Source organism: Terrapene carolina, unplaced genomic scaffold (assembly GCF_002925995.2).
Source record: "Terrapene carolina triunguis isolate 2854851 unplaced genomic scaffold, T_m_triunguis-2.0 Scaffold95, whole genome shotgun sequence".
Taxonomy (NCBI): domain Eukaryota; kingdom Metazoa; phylum Chordata; order Testudines; family Emydidae; genus Terrapene; species Terrapene triunguis.
In genome coordinates this window covers 45,581,819-45,602,336 of record NW_020664446.1, presented here as the reverse complement: position 1 = coordinate 45,602,336, position 20,518 = coordinate 45,581,819, and the positions used below count along the sequence as shown (strand labels likewise).

Sequence of the window (20,518 nt, the reverse complement as noted above, 5' to 3'; positions counted from 1 at the left end):
CTGCCCTACACCCCCACACACCCCAGCCCTCTGCCCTGACCCCTGAACTTCCCCACACCCCCACTGCCCTCTGCCCTGACCCCCCCACAGCCCCAGCCTTCTGCCCTGCACCTCCACACACACCCCAGCCCTCTGCCCTGACCCCCCCCACACACAGCCTTCTGCTCTGCACCCCCCACACACACCCAGCCCTCTGCCCTGAACCCCCCCTCCCAGGTCTGGGGTCCTGGCTGCCGGCCCCTTGCCAGCCGGCATCCTGGCCGCAGGCCCCGCTCAGCCCGCTGCCTGCCTAGGTGAACAGAACCCCACGCTGGAAGCATTCTGAACAGGCTGGCGGCGTAAGATCAGCATTTTAATTTAATTTTAAATGAAGCTTCTTAAACATTTTGAAAACCTGTTTACTTTACATACAACAATAGTTTAGTTATATAATACAGACTTATAGAGAGAGACCTTCTAAAAAACGTTAAAATGTATTACCGGCATGCGAAACCTTAAATTAAAGTGAATAAATGAAGACTCGGCACACCACTTCTGAAAGGTTGCCTATCCCTGAGCTATGGCAACAGCAGAGAGATTTCAGGAAGTATTAAAGTGGATCTATAAAGAAACCACTCCAGTCCCTGTATTTCATTAAGGCTAACCAAGCTGATTTCACCACCTATCCTGGGTGGTCTCCCTTAGTCCAGGGTCCAACACCAGAATGGATATTCATGTCTTTCATCAGCTAAATTGAAGCCACTGTTGTGGCTGGAACATTATTTGGGATTTTTGAAAAAAGTTCCTCCTCTAATCTCATAAATCAGGATTAACAAAAAGAAATCCAGTTCAACCTCATGGATTTGATTTGATTACCCGCTGTATTAATTTAATGATCAAAAACAACAACATTGTTAACCCATTGCTCTATTGATTCAATCTCACTTGTGTGCTTGATTTCATTATTGCATTGTTCATTCTTAATTAATTTAATAAAATTATGGAAGATTAGCTTCAGTGATATATTTGTTTAATTTTTATACTTGTTTGCTTATTCTTTTTAATAAAAAAAAATACCCCACAGAACTGGTTTATTCATTCACATTGCCACATGGACCAATAACTCCAAGAGCAAAAGAATTTAAGCAAGGTACCTGAGAACCATTTGTCTCTACATTAATATCTTTGTCCCTCACAGTGGTATAATTGTTAAAGCACCAGCAGCAGTGGAATCCAGTATCATGTTTCAGTCTTGTTGTTTCATACAAGGGGGGAAAGAAGCCCCAACTCTCCAAATTTCAGCTGAGTGAAGGAGCAAGTCAAATTGCTAGTGCCTCAAATAGCTGTAGTAGGAAGTCTACTTATTGAATAAAATACTTAGCTAGGCAACAGCCTGAACATCCACAAGAGGGAGACTAGCAGGCCACAGTTTCTCCTGCTCAGAAAAAACAAAACAAAACAAAACAAAAATAGCAGCTCTACATATGGATCATGGCTGGGGGATTTTTTTTTTAACTTGTATCACCAAGCTCTAAATTGGAGACCCTGCAAATATAAGTGGTCTATTGTACTCACAATGGAGTCATGTCATAGTCATATAATGTACATATCATTATTATATCTCATCAAGGGACATGCAGTCCGCATTATACACCAGCTCAGCAGTACCATTCTGAAGCCGGACAGGAAAATGGCACACGGTCAGCCTCAGCACGTGGCTTGCAGAAGGGATTTGCAGAGTCTGCATGCTCAGAATGCATCATTTCCCATACTTGGAGACTATTAGGAATAGGACAGGGCCAATAACTGATTTTTTAGTTTGGGGGCCATTCCAAACCATAAACAGAAAAATGGTTTGGGCTGAATCAAATCTGAAAGTTTTCAGTGAATTGAAAAAGTCCATTTTGGATCTGTTCCAGAGTGGAGATTTGAACTTGGGGTTGGAGGGGCAGCAGCAGTACCACAACCATCTCCTCTTCTTCTGGCCATTTTGTGAATAGCCAAAACTACTCATGTTAAATTCAGAAATAATTTCAGGTCTACAGAAACTGCATTGCTCATTGATAAGCTATTTATCCAAAAAGTTTCACGGGCTCTAGTTAGGCTCTAGCAGAGAATACTACACTTTTCAGTTGCTTTCACTTTATACAGTATGTCTCTAGGTTTAAAAAAAAAAATCCCTAACTTTTGAAATTCCCAAAACAATCTCTGTGCATGTAGAATGAGGTGGTGTGATAAATCTGCCAAAAATCAATCACAGTTCGCTCTCCTGGTTCCCTAAATGAAAACAATTGAAGGATGATTTTTCTGAGGTTGCAAAGCAAGGGCTAGACTGTATTTGGACTATGTGCAAAGTAGTAGGATCAAATAAAAGCTCTCCTCCTTACAGCCTATCTTGGATCCAGTCATGCAGGTGTAAGTGGGGCTACTCACCTGCTTACCCTCTCCCCACAGCAGATGGGTAGGGAGGGGAATAGGTAGCAAATGTTCAGAGTAGCTGAAGCAACATAAGGCGAGGCTAGTAATTTGCTATTGGTATAGGCTAGCAGCAAACTGCTATTCCACCCCAACCCAAGCAAGCGGGAAGCACAAGAATAATTATGACCCAGTGGGGTGTCTCTGAATTACAATGTCTCCTGATGCTACTCCTGGAGAGATGCTGCTTACATACCACCCATTGACCAGGGCTGTGTCCTAAGTGAGAATCTAGCCCAGAACGTTGGCAGTCAAAATGTGTGTTGTTAAAATAGCAGCATATTTTGAATTTTGCCATTTTGTTAGTGAAAAGACCATACAAATTATTTTTAAAAAGCAATACAACAGATTCTTTTTGCCTCCTGTGTCTTGTATTTTTAAGGAGGAAGGAAGAAATAAGCATTACAATGATGACAGTTACTCAGAATTTCAGCCCAGTTTCAGATGTGGACAGTCAATTGAGGGCACCCAGTCCTGTACATGGGGGAAGGGGGGGGGGTGTCAAATTGACACACTGGCAACTAACACATATTTGAAGGGTAAATTTTGATCAGTACCCAAATGTGGAAGTCATTGCTCTAGCTTACTCTTTCTGGCAGAAAATAATTGAAATTTGGCAAAGGCAGGAATAATGTATCCATGAGGCAGCGGGAGAGTGAGTGAGAAGCACGTAGCTCTCAGGATTTGATTACACGGTCACCGTCTTGTTGGAGATACACAAATAGGCGTGCGCTGAAGTGGGGGGATTGACATAAGGAAAAAAACCTCCTTTTTGAACTAATGAAATTTTCTGCCACTTTTCACTGGATTCCAAGGCCAGTATAGCTCTGGAGTTTTGTCAACTTCAGTTATTTCAATTTAAACCAAACTTGTTCTGATGTAATTAATAATGACCTGATTCTAATAGTTGTGGTGAAAACCTTTAAAGTCAAGCTCCTTATGCCATGCTTCCAACTCCATATTTATGCATCTAAATAAATGGCCTATTTTCAAAAGTGCTGAGCACACAGGACATCCCACTGACGTTTTTAAAATTTTGCCCTGGATTTCCATTTCTGGCATTTTGCATGCTCTTTCTGAGCACTGAAAGGACTTACTTTTTCCAGCTATAAACTCTTCTTGTGTTATTACATTTCTCTCACTGATCCTTAGCAGATCAGTCTCTTTCCCTCTATGTACTTCCTCCCCCATGATATATTTTATTTTATTATTCATGCAATCTGGTGGGTCTTTTCTCCCTTTCTATCTTATTTCCCTGTCATCTCATTTCTTTAGCTTGGACTATGTCTCCTGCTCATCTCGATACCTTCTTTTACTCAACATTTTCCCCATTAAACTTTAGTGAATATATGTTGCAATTTTTAATAGCATTCTTCTCCTTTATTAACCCAAAACTACATAAGATTATGGCTTCTGCTGCTTAAGTTTTCCACTATCTGAGCCTCAGAGACCACAGGAAAGATACTCCCCATGGTTCTGGACACTGCACACTGCTGTGACTGCATAGAGGGGCCATACAGGTGCCACATCTAGCCAAAGGAAAGGAAATTCCCTGTTACAGGAACAGCATAATGCCTATGCCTAAGCAGCCATGCTCTGCCCGTTGTCAGAAGCCTGACATAAGAGAAGACTAGGAGGGAGCAAATCCGGGATGGAAGGGGTGTAGCATAGGGTTCCTCTTCTTCTGGGCTGAACATTCTCTCAACATTTTCTACACTGATTGAAACATCAGTAAAACATTAGTTTCCCTAATGTTTTCCAATTTACTACACCTTCCAGATGCTGCTAGCTAGGCCTCCTACAGCCTCAAATTTCCAAAAAACACTATCATTTTTGACAAAGCTTTCATCAGGAAGGGATCTCAGGTCCATAAGCGAATTTCTGGGCAGAGGAAGAGAGAGAGAACCCCATCCCAGAATAGTCAATAGCCTGGTGGTTGGGGCATTTGCCTGAGACATGGGAAACCTAAATTAGGCAGAGCAGGGACTTGAATGTTGGTCTCCCCACTCCTAGGTGAGTGCCCTAACCACCCACCTATTTTTGGCAGGGCCTCTCTCAGTCTCTCCTATTGGAGCTGTTCCACTTTGTATAAATAATTTCATCTTTTACAGCCCAGATGACTGGCCTAACCACTGGGCTAGAGTCAGTCAGTCTCTCTCTTGCTCGCTCTCTCTATGGATATTAAATTGTTTATATAAAATGGAATAGCTCTAACACGAGAGTGAGAGAGACCTGTCCCATTATAGCCAGGTAGTAAGGGGACTCATGGGAGTGGGGAGACTCAGGTTCAGGTTCCTGTTCTGCCTGATTCAGAGTAAAGACTTGAATCTGGGTCCCCCCTATAGTGCTCTATACTCCGGGCCATTGGCTATACATGGGGTCTCTCATCTGGTTTTCATGAAAAACTTCAAAAGGTCTCTGTTTCATCACTACACACAATGGGAAGAGTTTTTTAAATTGCAAGCATTTCTGCAGGATGAGGAAACTCTTTCCCACCCAGCTCTAGCCACAAACCAAACCCAAGATTCAAGTTGGCAGCTAAAAGCTACTTATAGAATGGGCTGATTTGAACACCCCAAGTTTGGGCAAAGTTTAAATTAGTATCTGGATTTCAAACCTCAAATTAGGAACAGTTCAGATCTGCAGTTTTGTTTTTGCCCATTATTATAGACATGAGTTTGGTTCAGATCCATCTCTCACAGTTACTGAGTGAGCCACTGCTTACATCCCTTTTTGGCCCTCTGAGGTGCACTCCTTCTTTCAGTTCCAGTTTACTTCATCTGTAACTGTGTCCCTGGATTTAATTTCTTGCGGTCAGGCAAAATAAGATCACACAGGTAAACTGAGGTGGGCCTGATAATTATAACAAACAATACACATAACTCCCTCATTCCCCCACAACACAGTCTATAAGCAAATCCTATCCTAAGCAAACCACAATCATTTAGTCCCTCAGGATACATCTACACAGCAATAAAAGATGTGTGGCAGGCCCAGTTCAGCTAACTCTGGCTTGTAAGGCTTGGGCTGCAGGGCTAAAAATTGCAGTGTAAACGATCGGGCTTGGACTGGAGCCTGGGCTCTGAGAGCCTACAAAGGGAGAGGGTCTCCGAACCTGGGCTCCAGCCCACGCCCAAACATCTACATTACAGTTTTTAGCCCCACAGACAAAGCCCTGTGAGGCTGAGTCAATTGACTTAGTCTCGGAGATTCGGTGCTGTGGGGTTTTTATTGCAGTATAGACTTACCCTCAGTGATTCAGAGACTACTATGGTGGGACCAATGAGGGTGGAACAACGTCTCACAGAAAATGGAAAGTGGAGTTTATTCTTCAGCGTGGAATAGGTTTTTGGTTGTGTTGCACCATGCCTAGTGCCACAACACAGGTTTTGGTTTGGTGGAGATAGTCAAGGGTGCAACCACATTAAAATGAAAACATTTCACTCAGCAAAAGTTTAACAAAAAAATCATTTTTTTTACTCCAAAAAGATATCCAAATCCCCAGGTTGATTCAATGCAGTTTTGACAGCTGAATTTCACTTCCATGAATGATTTAAAATTGCCAGCCATTTCATAGGGTATATGCAGTCAGATTTCAAGCACTAGACACTTGATAGGTATACTTTTATGCTAAGTATGTTCCACGTCTTTGGCCTATCTGATGTTTGAAGTGTAACCATCATATCTAATTTTTAGTTTATCACTTAAAATTTTCTCCATAAAAATCAGTGGTCAATTTAAGGAACCTCTGCTATAAAGCTACAGTAAAATATTTCTTTTAGTGTTAGATTCATATTTCTGTGATAATTATGTAATAGCAATATGACAATAAACCTATACTCAGTTATCGGAATGTTGTCCAGAGTATCATACAATCTTTCTGTAATATGGCTACTGTTTTATTACATTTTAAATATAAAATGTTCTTTTTAACTGCCTATCTTCTAAACAATATATTATTTATATGGAACTATTACTTTAGTTAGGATTTCATAGCCCAATCATCCACCAGTCATAAAATAAATTGTTCACTGTTCCCCTTTTTTGCTCTATTCCATATGATCACATAGTAAAATACCACAAATCTTATTTGTATTTCTTCATATGCAGATTCAAGAGAACAAACCAGGATATACTATTTTCTCCAGTGAGAGGGCACTGTAAGGGACTGATCCTGCAAAGATGACTTCTAATCTGTAAGAGGTATTTGTTTGCTTGCTTTTGTAAACAATAATTCAGTAAATAAGAAGAACAAAGTAAAGAAAGACAAAGAAGAAAATGATGGTTCTCCTGCTGGTAACAGAATGATGCTAGTTACACCCAGTTAGAAACAGGTTATTATATTCAAAAGGACTCTGGATAAACTGCATGCCATCAATATCTTGTACCAGCTCAGCTAGCCACTTCAGAGATTTAGACGTACTGGCTTTGACCAAGTCCTGTACTACACCAAGGTGTAAGTTATAGGTGTCTGTGTCCAAGTGGAGATTCACCCCCAAGAGCGTGCAAGTGATGTCTGGACAGCTACCTTCCCTCCGGGATTTCATTAGGGAAGTTAAACTTCAGGGTAAATAAACAAACAAACAATCTGTGGTTGGGACATAGGATCTCAGCCAGTGGAGGTTGCTTTAGCAATGTACCCATGCAGCTCATCTCCTCTTAACTGGACATTGCTGCCCAGTTTTGGTTCTTGTTGGCTGTCTGCAGGCCCTATGCCTGAGCAGGGATTGTGGGCACCTTGTTCCTCTACAACCCCCTCCACAGAAAGACTTTTCACCAATAAGGTCTGTGACAGGTTCTCTGTCACGCCCCTCTTCCAGAGCTTGCTCGCTGTCCCAATAAAGTGCAGAGAGGTTTCCAGTTATGCAGCACCCGTGGCTTTATTTACACACACAGTTCTCCCACCACCAGTGTTGAGCTATATACAAGGCTTACAGGGTTAGTTCCCTGTTTTCCTGCCGTCAGCCCACAGCTAGGAGACCTTTCCCTGGCTGGCTTTTCTTCTGGCTCCCAGCCCTTATAACTGCTGGCTTGTCAGGTCCGCAGGTGGAGCCAATCCCCAGGCCAGGCGGCATCAGGTCTCTTTCACCAGCCCCAATCTATTTCTCTTGATTGGAGCTGGCTGAGCAGGGGTAATTAGGTGCTTTTGCACCAGCACTCTGCTACAGGTCCCTGCAACTGGAATTACGCTGGTAGAAGATAGGGTTTCCAAGGGCTGAATCTACCACATCAGCTGTATCTTCTGCCAAACTCCAGCAATAGTATCTTATATTATTATTCAGGAGCTGAATTACAAAACAAAATATATGCATTTTTAGATTAAAAGCACTTAAGCTACTCAAAAGCAGAACACTGTGTCTGTGTATATCACTCTGGGTATTCAGAACTACTCCAGAGAGATTTTAGGCTGATTGAAAGGTTATCCTTCTTTACATGATACTACTGCCTTCATTTTTCTTCTTTGTTCTTTGCCAATGCTGCTGAAAATCACTGCATTTTTAATCAAACAAATCTGTTAATTTGTATGAAAAAAGTCCCCTTGTGGCGGTTTGCTTAGGTGTATTTTACATCTAATATGCTACTAGTTGACAGATGCAACACAGCTACTATCTGATTAATTTCCTGGAGAGTCCAACAGTATTGTTTATCAAAATACCTCTGTATATCATTAATCAAGGTGTTGTTCAGAGATACATGTGAGAACTTTAAACCAATAAAAAAACCTTTTAAATAAAATAGTCTACTTCTATTAGATCTACAATAGATTATTTCAATTTTATTCGATGACTTACTATGATGTTTATTTTTCAGTACAAGGAAATAATAATTTAAACTCCAGTAGGGTGCTAATTTGGAACTATTAATTCCTACAATAGGAAATGGCACTATTTGTGCATGTTCAAATAAGCATAACAATTTCTCTGGACATAGAATTATCTGAAAAGCTGAAACAATTTAGAAATTAATCCCTTGGAGACAGTATACAATATCTATTATAAACACACATATACACATACACACTGTTCATTTACACCTACACACAGTAAAATCAAGTTTATCCTATATTGAAACCCTTTTTAAGCCAAAACTTTTAAATAAGAATCTGATATTCCTGCGCATGAATTATTTGCTATTTACCAAGTAATTCACTAATTATCTGAATACCTTTGAAGTTCCCAAAACAAACAGTTTGAATAACTGCAGCTGTATTGCATATACAGTACATGAATTTAATATGAATATTATATTTCTTATACTGCCTTGCTTTAGTAGTCTTAAAGTGGTAAATTTATAAAGGACACACTAGGTTTTCAAGTTAGCCTCATTCATTGCAATGAGTTATCTTTGTAAAATTTTCTGCTATTGTTTTCAAGTCTGGATGTCTTTGTGACTGGCTCACTATAAAGAACTAGTACTACATGCCCTGGAACAGCGGGGGGGGAGGGGGAACGGATACTAACCTTCCATAACTGTTGTTCTTTGAGATATGCGTTGCTCATGTCCATTCCATGGTAGGTGTGTGCACACCACATGCACAGTTGCCAGAGATTTTTCCCTTAGCAATATCTGTAGGACCAGCTCTAGCATCTCCTGGATTTGTGCGTGTATGCACCAATATAAGGGGCACCGCTCTCTGCACCCTCTCAGTTCCTCCTCGACGATAACTCTGACAGTGGGGTAGGAAGGTGGGTCATGATGTGGACATGAGCAACAATAGTTACTCTAAGAACAATAGTTATGAAAGTTTAGTAACCAGTTTTTCATCTTTGAGTGCTTGCTCATGCTGCCATGCTAGGTGACTCACAAGCAGTATCCTCAGAGTCGGGCTTAGAGTTTATGGACACGCTGACTGCAACACTGCTCTTCCAAAACTGGCATCATCACGGGCCTGCAGAGTGATGGCATAGAGGGATGCGAAGGTATGGACCGATGACCATGTTGTGGCTCTGCCGATGTCCTAGACTGGTACTTGTGCGAGGAACACTGCTGACAAAGCTTGAGCTCTCATGGAAATAGAGGTCACGATCAGGGCCGGCTCCAGCTTTTTTGCCGCCCCAAGCGGTGAAGCGGGGAAAAAAAAAAAAAAAAAAAGATAAAGCTGCGATCGGCGGCAGCTCTACCGCGCTGCTTCACTCTTCGGCGGCGGGTCCTTTCCTCCGAGAGGGACTGAGGGACCCACCACTGAATTGCCACCCAAGACCCGGACGTGCCGCCCCTTTCCATTGGCCACCCCAAGCACCTGCTTCCTTCACCTGGAGCCAGCCCTGGTCACGATGGTTGGTGGTGGAACTTTGGAAGTGGAACTCATAGCAAGCCTGGATACAGGCGGTTATCCAGGATGAGATTCTTTGGGATGACACTGGCAGCCCTCTCATCCTTTCTGCTACTGCTACAAATAGTTGTGTAGACTTGTGGAAAGGCTTAGTCCTCTCAATATAGAAGGCTAGGGCCCACCTAACATTTACTGTATGGAGCAGAGGCTCCTCAGTGGTCTTGTGATGTTGCTGTATCCTGGTTGTTGTGAAACTGCGACACTATCTTTGATAGGAAGGCTGGATGGGGACAAAACTGGACCTTGTCCTTGAAGAACACTGTATAAGGGGGTTTTGACATCAGGGCTTTGATCTCAGAGACCCTTCTAGCTGAGGTGATTGCCACCAGGAAGGAGACGTTCCAAGAGAGAAGCAGCATAAGATACTAACAGCTTAAAGGGGGGCCCCATGGGCTTCAACGGGCCCAGGTTTAAGTCCCACAGGGGAACTGGGTCACAAACCTGAGGGTAGAGTCTTTCCAGGCCCTTAAGAAACCTGACTGTCATCTCGATGGAGAACATGATTTGCCCTACACTGGAGGGTGGGAGGCCAAGATGACTGCCAAGTGAACCTTAATAGATGAGAGAGCCAGACCTTAATGTTTTAGGTGGAGCAGATAGTCCAATATAGACTGCAGAGAAGACCGGGATGGAGAAATATTCTGTTCAGAGGCCCAATAAGTGAAATTTTTCCACTTAGCCAAGTAGGTGGCCCGAGTGGAAGGCTTTCTGCTACCTAGCAAGACTTGTCAAACCTGTTCCAAGCAGGCCTGCTCTTCAGGGTTCAGTCATGCAGAAACTATGCTGTCAAGTGCAGGGAGGTGAGGTTTGGGTGAAGCAACCTGATGTGGGAGTATGAGTGGAGATGCACTGAGAGGTCCAGAAACATGTCGAATGAATGCTGCCGTGGCCAAGCCAGAGCTATCAGGATAATCCTCGCCTTGTCCCACTTGATCTTTAGGAGGACCTTGTGAACTGAAGGGAATGATGGGAAGGTGTACAGTAGGTGGTCTGCCCATGACAGCAGGAAGGCATTAGCGATGTAGCCTCTGCTGACCCTGCGCAGTGAACAGAACTGATGGCATTTCCTGTTCTGTCTGGTGGCGAACAGAGGCCCCCCCCCTTCTGGAAGATGAAATTTGTGACCTCCGGGTGAAGAGACCACTCGTGGTGAGAGGATAAGAACCTGCTGAGGTGACCCAACAGTGCGGTCTGGGCTCCCAGGAGATGTGATGCCCCAAGTTGAATCGAGTGTTTCACGCAGGAGCCCCACAGCCGAGACCTCTTGCCACAAGGCTGAAGATGGAGCTCCTCCTTCATTGTTGATATAAAACATCGAGTCCGTATTGTCCATCACTTGTACCACTTTGGGGAAGGAACACCTGGCAAGCCAAGCATACTGCGCTAAGCTCCCTGACATTTATATGCAGGGAGAGTTCTTCCTGGGACCAGTGGCGCTGAGTCCAGAGACTGTCAAGATGGGCTCCCCACCCCAGGTCTGATGCATCTGAAACCAAGGTTACCGATGGATACAGGGCAACAAAGGGTACCCCTTTCATTACGGAGCCCGGATCTCTCCACCAAATCAGCAAAACTAGGATGGGCGGAAGAATCCTGAGACCAAGTGGCATCTACCCAGGGCGTAGATTGACACCAGTCACATCTGTAGGGGTCTGAGTTGTAGCCATGCATACTGCATCACATAGGTACATGCTGCCATGAGTGGTTGTAAGAGGGTGGGTTGTGACCTGGGAGATCAGGTCCAACATAGTTCGGAATCTGGTCTCCAGTAAATAAGCCTTATCCTGAGTGGGGTTAAGCACCTCCCCGATGAACCCTATTCTCTGAACTGGGACAAAAGTTGACATTTTCTTGTTTATTAACAGGCCCAGTGCCTGTTAATAAGGTGGCCCATACTATACCAATGCTATGCTGGTCTTGAGCCTGCGAGTGTTCTTTGATCAGCCAGTTGTCAAGGTATGGGAAAACTTGTATGCCTTGACATCTGAGGAAGGCTGCAACCCCTGCCATACCCTGCATGAAAACCCGTGGGGCTGCTGATAGGCCAAAGGTAAGCACGGTGAAATGGTAGTGGCACTGGCCCACCACAAACCTGACGAATCTCCTGTGTCCAAGGGAGATGGAGATGTGGAAATAAGCATCTTTCAAATCTAGTGTGGCGTACCAGTCTCCTGATGGAGGCCAGGGAGACCATGTGGATTCTTAGGTTTTTTTAGATATTTGTTGTTGTTACACAGGTCCATGATAGGCCATAGACCCCCTCCTTGGTCTTCAGGATTAGGAAATATTTGGAGTAAAACCTCTTCCCACTCAAGCCTTGAAGAACCTCCTCTATAGCCCCCATACATAGGAGGGCTTGCACTTCCTGGATGAGAAGCTGCTCTTGAGAAGGGTCCCTGAAGAGGGATGGGAAAGGGGATTCGGAGGGAGGGGTGCACAAAAATTGGAGGGTGGGGCTGACTATTACAGTGCTGAGTACCCAACCTTCTGATGTTTTGTAAGACCACACTGGGTGGAAGGGTGACAAAATCAAAAGGGGGATGGATCCAGAGTCGAGACTGGTATGCTGTCTTTGGGCATACCTTCAAAAGGCCTGCCTGGCCCCAGCAGGGTATATACATGAGCCCAACCGGGAAGCCGAGGCAGAAACTAGAGGCTGACAATGTTTTTAGCCCTTTCCCTTTCTTTTGTAGGGCTCCTGCCTGGGAGGCGCTGGGAATCTGGGAGACTGTTGTGGCCTAAAATGCTTCTTGGAGGCTGGGGGTATGTTAACGCCTAGGGTGCAACATGTGCCCATGCAGCTTGGAGTCCATTTGTTTAGTGAACAGGAAGGTACCCTCAAAGGGGAGGTCCTGGACAGACTGCTTCACTTTGTGAAAGAGGCCCAATGACTAAAGTCATGAACAGCACCTCATGGTGACCACTGACGCCATCATTCTGGCTGCCGAGCCGGCCGCATCCAGAGCTGCCTGGAGGGAGATTCTGGCCACCCTAACTCCTGGCTTGCCTCCTGTGGCAGTGAGTCCTTAAATTTGGCCATTGAGTCCCACAAGTTAAAATCATATCTCCTCGGCAGAGCCTGCTGGTTAGAGATACGTAACTGGAGGCTGCCCATCAAATAAACCTTTCATCCAAACAGGTCCAGTCTCTTAGGGTACGTCTATACTTACCTCTGGGTTCGGCGGTAAGCAATCGATCTTCTAGGATCAATTTATCGTGTCTTGTCTAGACGCGATAAATCGATCCCGGAAGTGCTTGCCGTCGACGCCGGTACTCCTGCTCCGCGAGAGGAGTATGCAGAGTTGACGGGGGAGCCTGCCTGCCGCGTGTGGACCCGCGGTAAGTACTTTGTAGTTCGAACTAAGGTACTTCGACTTCAGCTACGTTATTCACGTAGCTGAAGTTGTGTATCTTAGTTCGAACTGGGGGGTTAGTGTGGACCAGCCCCGAGTCTCTTTATTTTTGGGGGTAGCATTTGACTGTCCCATCTGTCCCACTCATTTGCAGCCAACACCACCAGGGACCGGGGGAGGGGGCATGAGGGAGGAGGAATGTGAGTACAGGTACTCAAACCCACTTCTTCTCTACCCTTTTTGAGGTGGGGGGACAGAGACAAAGGGGTTTGCCCAGTGCCCTGATAGATCCCAATACTGCCTCATTAACTGGCAGGGCCAATCTGGAGAGAGCTGCTGCAGCCAGGATGTCAATTAGGCTGTGCACAGACTCCTTCAGCTCTCCAGCTTCCAGCCCCAAGTTTGTGTTGACCCATTTCAGGAGCTCTTGATGGGCCCTGAAGTCGTCCAATGGGTTAATGGGGCCTGCGACCACCTCATCTGGGGATAATGAGGAAGAGGACTATACCGGAGGAGGGACTGCCTCCTCTTCCTCCACCACTTCCACTGGGACCACTTCTGCGACCTCAGTAACGAGGTCAGTACCGGAGTTAGGGTCTGGTGTCAGGTGGGGCAAAACAGTGGCTTGCCTCTCAGACACCACCAAGTCTGAGCGGTGGAATGGGGGTGCCGGTACCAGGGGAAATCCCCACAGGTTCCAATATTGCCACTCTATTGACCTGTGACCTAGTGGCCAAGCGCCGGCTGGGGAGCTGGTACCGAAGTCCAATGCATAGGTCAGGTACCGGTTCTTCTTTGGCAGGGCGAAGGATTCCAGCTCAGACTCTGAGAAGGATGCTTCCCTCAGAGACCATGGCGATGCAGTACCCCCTTTCGCCTCCAGGCAATGCCGGGGAACTGGTGACTGACGACGTGTCAGAGACTGCTGCAATGGGACCATGGAGCGTTTTCCTCTGGATGGTGCCATGATGGAATTCACCGCCCCTTGATCTCTTCTATCCCCGGTAGCCTTGGCAAGCAGAGGGTCTTGGGGGTGGGAGGATCAGGAGGGATATCATGTCCTTTGCCAGGACATCATGCCCTAGAAAGCCTCCAGAGTTGAAGGAGCCCATTCCCAGAAATTGGAGGTGGGTCCTAAACCACACTCAGTGCTCTAGGTGGAGTTTCTGGAGCCAACAGTGGCTCTGGGGAGGATGAGTGGCCCAGTGTGGGTCTCACTGCATCAGCCACTGCCCACTTGTCCCTCTTCTGCACTGGAGAGCGCCCTCTCTTGGCACACTGTTTCTTATGCTTCTTCCTCAGCACTGGGGATGGAGAACAGTGCTGCGAGCAGCATGGTGTTGGTGGACTGTTTCACACAGAAATCCAAGTGCTTGGCACCGATTCAGAGCAGCTCAGCGCTGAGGCTGGTCTGAGAGCTGCCTCCATGAGCAAGGCCTTCAGACACATGTCTGTATCTTTTTGATTGCGTGGTCTGAAGCCTCTGCAGATTTGACACTTCTCTTTAAAGTGAGTTTCCCAGAGACACTGTAGACAGCTAGAGTGCAGGTCAGTCACAGGCACAGGCTTGCCACAGTAGGCACATGGCTTGAAGCCCAGGGACCAGGGCATGCCCAACCCCCTGGTCGAAAGTCCCTCAATGTCAGGGACCACTATTCACACTATGTACACTAACTAAGAACTATATACACTAACTACAATAACTATACAATATACTACAGAGTCCAAACCACTGGGAAAGAAGCCTTCAAAGAGCAAGCGGGATCGGTCCAAGCAACTGTTACAGGCAATAAGAAGGAACTGAGAGGGTGTGGGGACAGAGGTGTTCCTCATACCGGCACATACACGTGCAGCTCCAGAGGGCACTAGAACCGGTCCTATGGATACCACTAAGGGAAAAATCTCCAGCAACTGTGCATGCAGCACATGCATACACCTAGCATGGAATGGACATGAGCAAGCACTCGAAGAAGAAACTTGGATTTCTTTAACACTGAAAAAAATTATGGACATGCTGGAATCATAGAAGTTGTGATTTTTGCCAATAATTTTCCCTGGCACCAAGCATGAGAGTTAGGATTTTGGCACTGATTATTTTTAAATAAAATTACATTTGAGAGAATGGGAAAGAAAAGACATAATTAAAAAGGAGAATTTCATAAACTTTTCAAAGTTATAAGAAAAAGCACTATTTATGCTTTAGCTTTGCAAGCCTCAAGAGTGTTCCTATAAATGTCATCCTTGCTGGATTTTGCAGGCAGGTGCATTTTTATGTGTGTGAGAACGCATGATTTTAAACAAGAATTTGAAAACTGATGCAAATAAAAACAACTCATTGGGAACCAAATAAATTGGCTTTATGCACAAGCCATCCCTGCAAAAGCTGGGTGAACAGAAGGCTCTTTACACAAGCTGCAGAGCACAAGCACCACTGCTTCATGGTCACTACTACAGTCCATTGGCTGTAGTGGCAGCTGCTGTACTGGCACTCCATTTCCAAAGGATTTTTGTAGTCACTTGATTTGTGTAGTCATGGATCCAGTGGCCACACCCCTGCCTACCTCGAGACCCTCTCCTCCTTACCTGAAGAAAGAAAATACAAAACTGCCAAAAGGAAAGCATTATTTGATTTGTAGGCCTATATTTTCAAAACTTACTAGTGATTTTGGTTGTCTTAACCCTTGCATGTCCAACTCCAGACACCTTAAAGGGGCCTGATTTTCAGAGGCTGAGTGCACTGCATTTTCTGAAAACCAGGCCACTCCAAGCTCTCTAGCTGAGTATCCAAAAATTAAAGAACCTAACACCACTAGTTACTTTTGAAAATTTAGATTAATCTTGTTGCCTGATCTTTAGATTATGTATTCATTATATTGATTACTTAAGAATCCCCAGTTATTACTTTGAGGGTTGACAGGTTCTTGCCCCAAGATCAGGCCCAGTATTATTCAAATTATTATATAGTTGGGAAACCCGATGTGCACAGTTGCAACATTCGCTCTATAGGAACTCTTTTATATTTACAAATATAGTTTATTAATACATTTAGCACAGTCACAAAGACCCCAACTCAGTAAGGTAGATAGAGATACTACAGAATGTACATTTGCACATTCATATATTCATGCCATCCCCTGTAGAACAACCTGAAGTGTTAGCCATCGTCTTCCTCATCACCATCACCTTCCCCATCATCACCAGTGGCCATCATTCTGGCACCTCCCAAGGACTATATCTCTTTCTCCTACTGCCCCTAGGCTGGGATGCCACTTTTCTAATACGTTACGTTGACACTGCTATGCTCGATGCATATTCAGTAGGGGATTTTCCCCCTTTTCCTTATTTGTATTTCTTCACCTTACTAATGTTGGAGTGGCTTTTTCCTATAGGTTAGTATATCAATGATCTTAACTTATTATATGTCAATTCTTTTCCATCACCCTTTTGTGATTAGGTATCACATTTGTTATTTCTGTCCTGACTGGTTATTTCAGTTCTTTCCAAGTTCCAAGTTGTGGTGTACCTGTTAAGTTTAAAAGGGTATGAACTTAGGAAAGCCCCTATGCCAACCTGCTTTAATGCATCCTCTATGTTAAAGGTCACAGCCATATATGGACCTTATGCTTTAGCTCATCACCATCTAGCTAGCTGAAAGGTCCCAAAAATATGTATGCTAACCTTGTCTTAGCTCAACATACAGGATGTGGCTTCCAGGTCTCTTGTGTTACAGCCAAAATATACTCTAATATAAACCTATTATAATAAAACAAATAATCAAGCCCATAAGAAAATAAGAAACTTATAAGAAAAGATATATAGGCAAGCAAGCAGGCTAGCCTTAGATACATCTCATGTACCTGTTGTGTACATCAGTTTGTTGCCAGGACACTTCTGTGGTTGACTCATGTACCTGTGGTCAGAACTTCCCCCTTAAACTCTATTTTCAGCTCCCCAAATACTTGGGGTTTTCCATTGGGCTGTTTATCTGTGCAAAGTTTATCTGTTTAAAGTGCATAAACCTCAAGCCTTATGCTAATTTGCTGAAGCTAATGTCTTACTGGATGAAGGCCTGTAGGTTTTTTGCATTCCTGCTGAATAGAATGCAAAGCAATAAATATAATAAAGGCAAGCTAGCCCACTGGGCTACAGTAGCAGGGAATATAACAAAGGCAAACTAGCCCACTAGGCTACAATCTCTAGCTTTTAATTTTACTTTGTAATATCTGTAAAGAAGACATTCTAGTGAACTAGAGAATGACACATCTAGCTTTACTTCCTAATTACAGGAGTACATGAAGAGAGATACAAATAAAATATCCCAATTCCGCTTTAGCCATCTCTTTAATCATCTGCAGATCAGCCATGACTAATGATTTGGTTCTGAGACAAATAGTTTTACTGAATAATTTTTAGCCACACAGAAAAATCATTGATTTTTAACCAAGTTTGACATCATTGACATTGGATACAAAAGGAAAAAGCAGCAGCTCACCTGTTGCATGTATCTGAGATTACATTGCTTTGAGAACCCTATTTTGGGCATTTCCAGTGTTTTAGTGTTTAAAGCCCCAGTGCTGCACAAGCACAAGTAACTTTATCTATGTGAATAGTCCCTTTGAGTATAGTTACTCATGTACATAGTGTTTACATGATTGGGTCTCAAAGTCCCAATCAATTCTATTCAGCACATTTACCAAGTAATAGAAAATAATGTTCTTACCTTTTATATATAAAATTATTCCACTCTGAATAAAATTAAACTTATTTTTGCATATATTTGAGTATATGTTTAGGACCAAATCCTGCAAACTGGTACACACAGACAGATTCTTATATCTGTTCCAGGGTCCACACAACCACAGGCATCTACCTACCACGGATCAGTTTTCCAGGAACATGGCTTTAAACTGCAGGTCAAGTAACAAGTCCTTGATCAGGAAGCTTGATTATACATTTCACATTATGCTGCATGTTAGAGACATTAAGGATGAAACAGTTCATAAATAACTAAAACTGACTTGTGGCTTCCAACAGTCCAGGTAGTAGAGTTCCAAAATATTTCAAGTTATTGTTTCTTATCTTATTAGCATCTGATCCTACTCCTACTGAACTCCTCTTTGGGAAACCTCCCATTGATTTAAAGAGGGAAGAAAATAACTCGCTAGTTTCCATTGTCATGAAATCTCATATGAGACCAAGATCACATAAATCCAGATCTTAGAGCTATGCAGGAAGTAAACAAAGAAAGCATATGTTGTTACTGAATTTAGCTGCTGATGCATTTTGCTGAGTTACTGTGCGTAACTATGTTATCAAATCAGGTAGAAAAATGTAGTGCAGTACGAAGTCACTTATCACATATATTCAATCCAGCTGCAGATCCATGAAACCTACCTCCACAAGCCTGCTGGTGTGTTCTCGAAATATAGCAGCATATTCCTTTATTTCCTTTTCTCTTCCATTTTTAGCAGCCTCAATGAGAACTAGAAGTGGAATAGTGGTATCCAAGAAGGAATCTGAGACATGATCTATAATAGCTTTCCGAAGCTGAAAAATAAAGCATCATCTTCCTATCAGCAAATTGCATTATATTCTGTATTACAGACTACTACAGTAAATATAAAAACTACTGTATCATAATTGAATAAGATCAATATATAGTAATTGCAATCTGAACTATAAATTATCAGTACCTCTATGAATTTCTTTTATCCTATAAAAAGGGCAATATATAAATGGAAATTTCTGAAGCTACAATTTATCCACTTCAAAGATATCTGTATTTAATTTTTAGGGATAATTTTATTATAAAATATATTATTTTAACACACACACACACAATTATGCTCCCACTTCAGCAAGCATTTACGCAGGTGCATGAGTCCCATTGAAGTTAATGGAAGCTAAATATGCACTAAAATGTTTTGCTGAATAGGGATGGACTGTTAAATTGGGTCCAATAAAATAAATAATTTATCACTAAAATAAATCTATCCTTGTCTCCTTTGCATTTTCTCTTAAAGATCAGGCTCTATGAAAGGAGGATATTTTATTTCTGGAAGAGCATACAAGTATAATGATGTTTATTCTCATTTATACCCAATATCTTCTACATCAGGTATTGTCATAACTGTAAAATTACCCAAATGTTTTCTACCTTGTTGCAGGCCCAACAATATATTTTGATTAGCTAAATTGTATATGGCATGGTAATTATACCAATGAGATCATCGATAAGAACATCTGATAATAGATTAATACAGCAAGGAGAATAATAAACAAGTCTGATGTCCAATTTTCTCCATTTGCATTAATTGTTCTTGAACTTCCATCTTAAATTATTAAACAAGTGTAGCATTCCAGTACAAATTAGTTCTCTTAAATTAGATTTCATATAATCTTATAACTGATGTTTGGGTAATTACTCAGAGGATATTTTCTATGTTCTAAATCTAAATGAGTTCACTGTAATCATATAATACACTCTAGGAAGTACACAAATCAAAGCATTACATGGAATATAATTAACCTTATCAATTGTATTAAGTTCCCCAGTGCAAAATATGTACTTATTTGTTCTAGCCCGTTTATCAGTACATATAAAAAATGTTGATAGTAATACAGAAGACATTGATTGCAACAGAAAAGAAAAAGCATCTTAAAACTAATATTGAAGTGAAAAGGCACTAATTGGTTTGCTCCCAAAGGAAAATATTTTAATATAGCATTTTAGTTCCAATGTCCCGCTAAGAAAAAGCTCAGTGTGGGTAAGCACTCCTACGGTTAGCAGATATGAAAAAACAAAGCCTTTCTGACGTTAATCTCCCTTTATACGGGGTAGCATACCCACAGAGCTAGCAACAGAGGAAATCTGTGCTTGCAAGGCAAGTTTTGGATATAGATTCCACTACTTTGGAAAATACTTGTCTATCTAAAGTCAAAGAAAAGCATCCCATTGACTTCAATAGGCATTGAGTCAGACTGTGACATTCCTGAAAAATGTTGTTCAAGCCATTTTTGGAACTTTTTGCAATCTATTTGAAACTAGCTTATCACATAATATACATTATACGATCCCAAATCAATGGGATGCTGCACAGACATAATGTCTACACTGCACACTAAGCCCTGGCTCTGATTCACGTTTTAGCCCAAGCCCCTCTTCCTTCCACACACTAATCAGTCTGATCCGGTTCAGGAAGCACTCATGACTCAGGTCCTAGGTCCCTGCTACGGGGGGAGGATCAGACCTCAAGCCCTGCTGTAACTTGGGTCTAAGCCCTGTCATTCTGCACCATGGATGCAGATCAAGCCACAGACCCCAGTCAGAAGGTCTGCCTAGTGCAGCATGGACCCATTAGCATGGCTGTGAATCCTG

General features: G+C 43.0%; 1 protein-coding gene across 1 annotated transcript in view; it reads right to left on the bottom strand.

Moving 5' to 3' along the window:
- CTNNA3 (catenin alpha 3) overlaps nt 1-20,518 on the bottom strand; it is a 968,742-nt gene that overhangs the window by 443,109 nt on the left and 505,115 nt on the right. Inside the window, exon 8 of the mRNA XM_029911396.1 lies at nt 18,535-18,687. Coding sequence (XP_029767256.1) covers nt 18,535-18,687 — 153 coding nt within the window. The remainder of the gene's footprint in view (nt 1-18,534; nt 18,688-20,518) is intronic.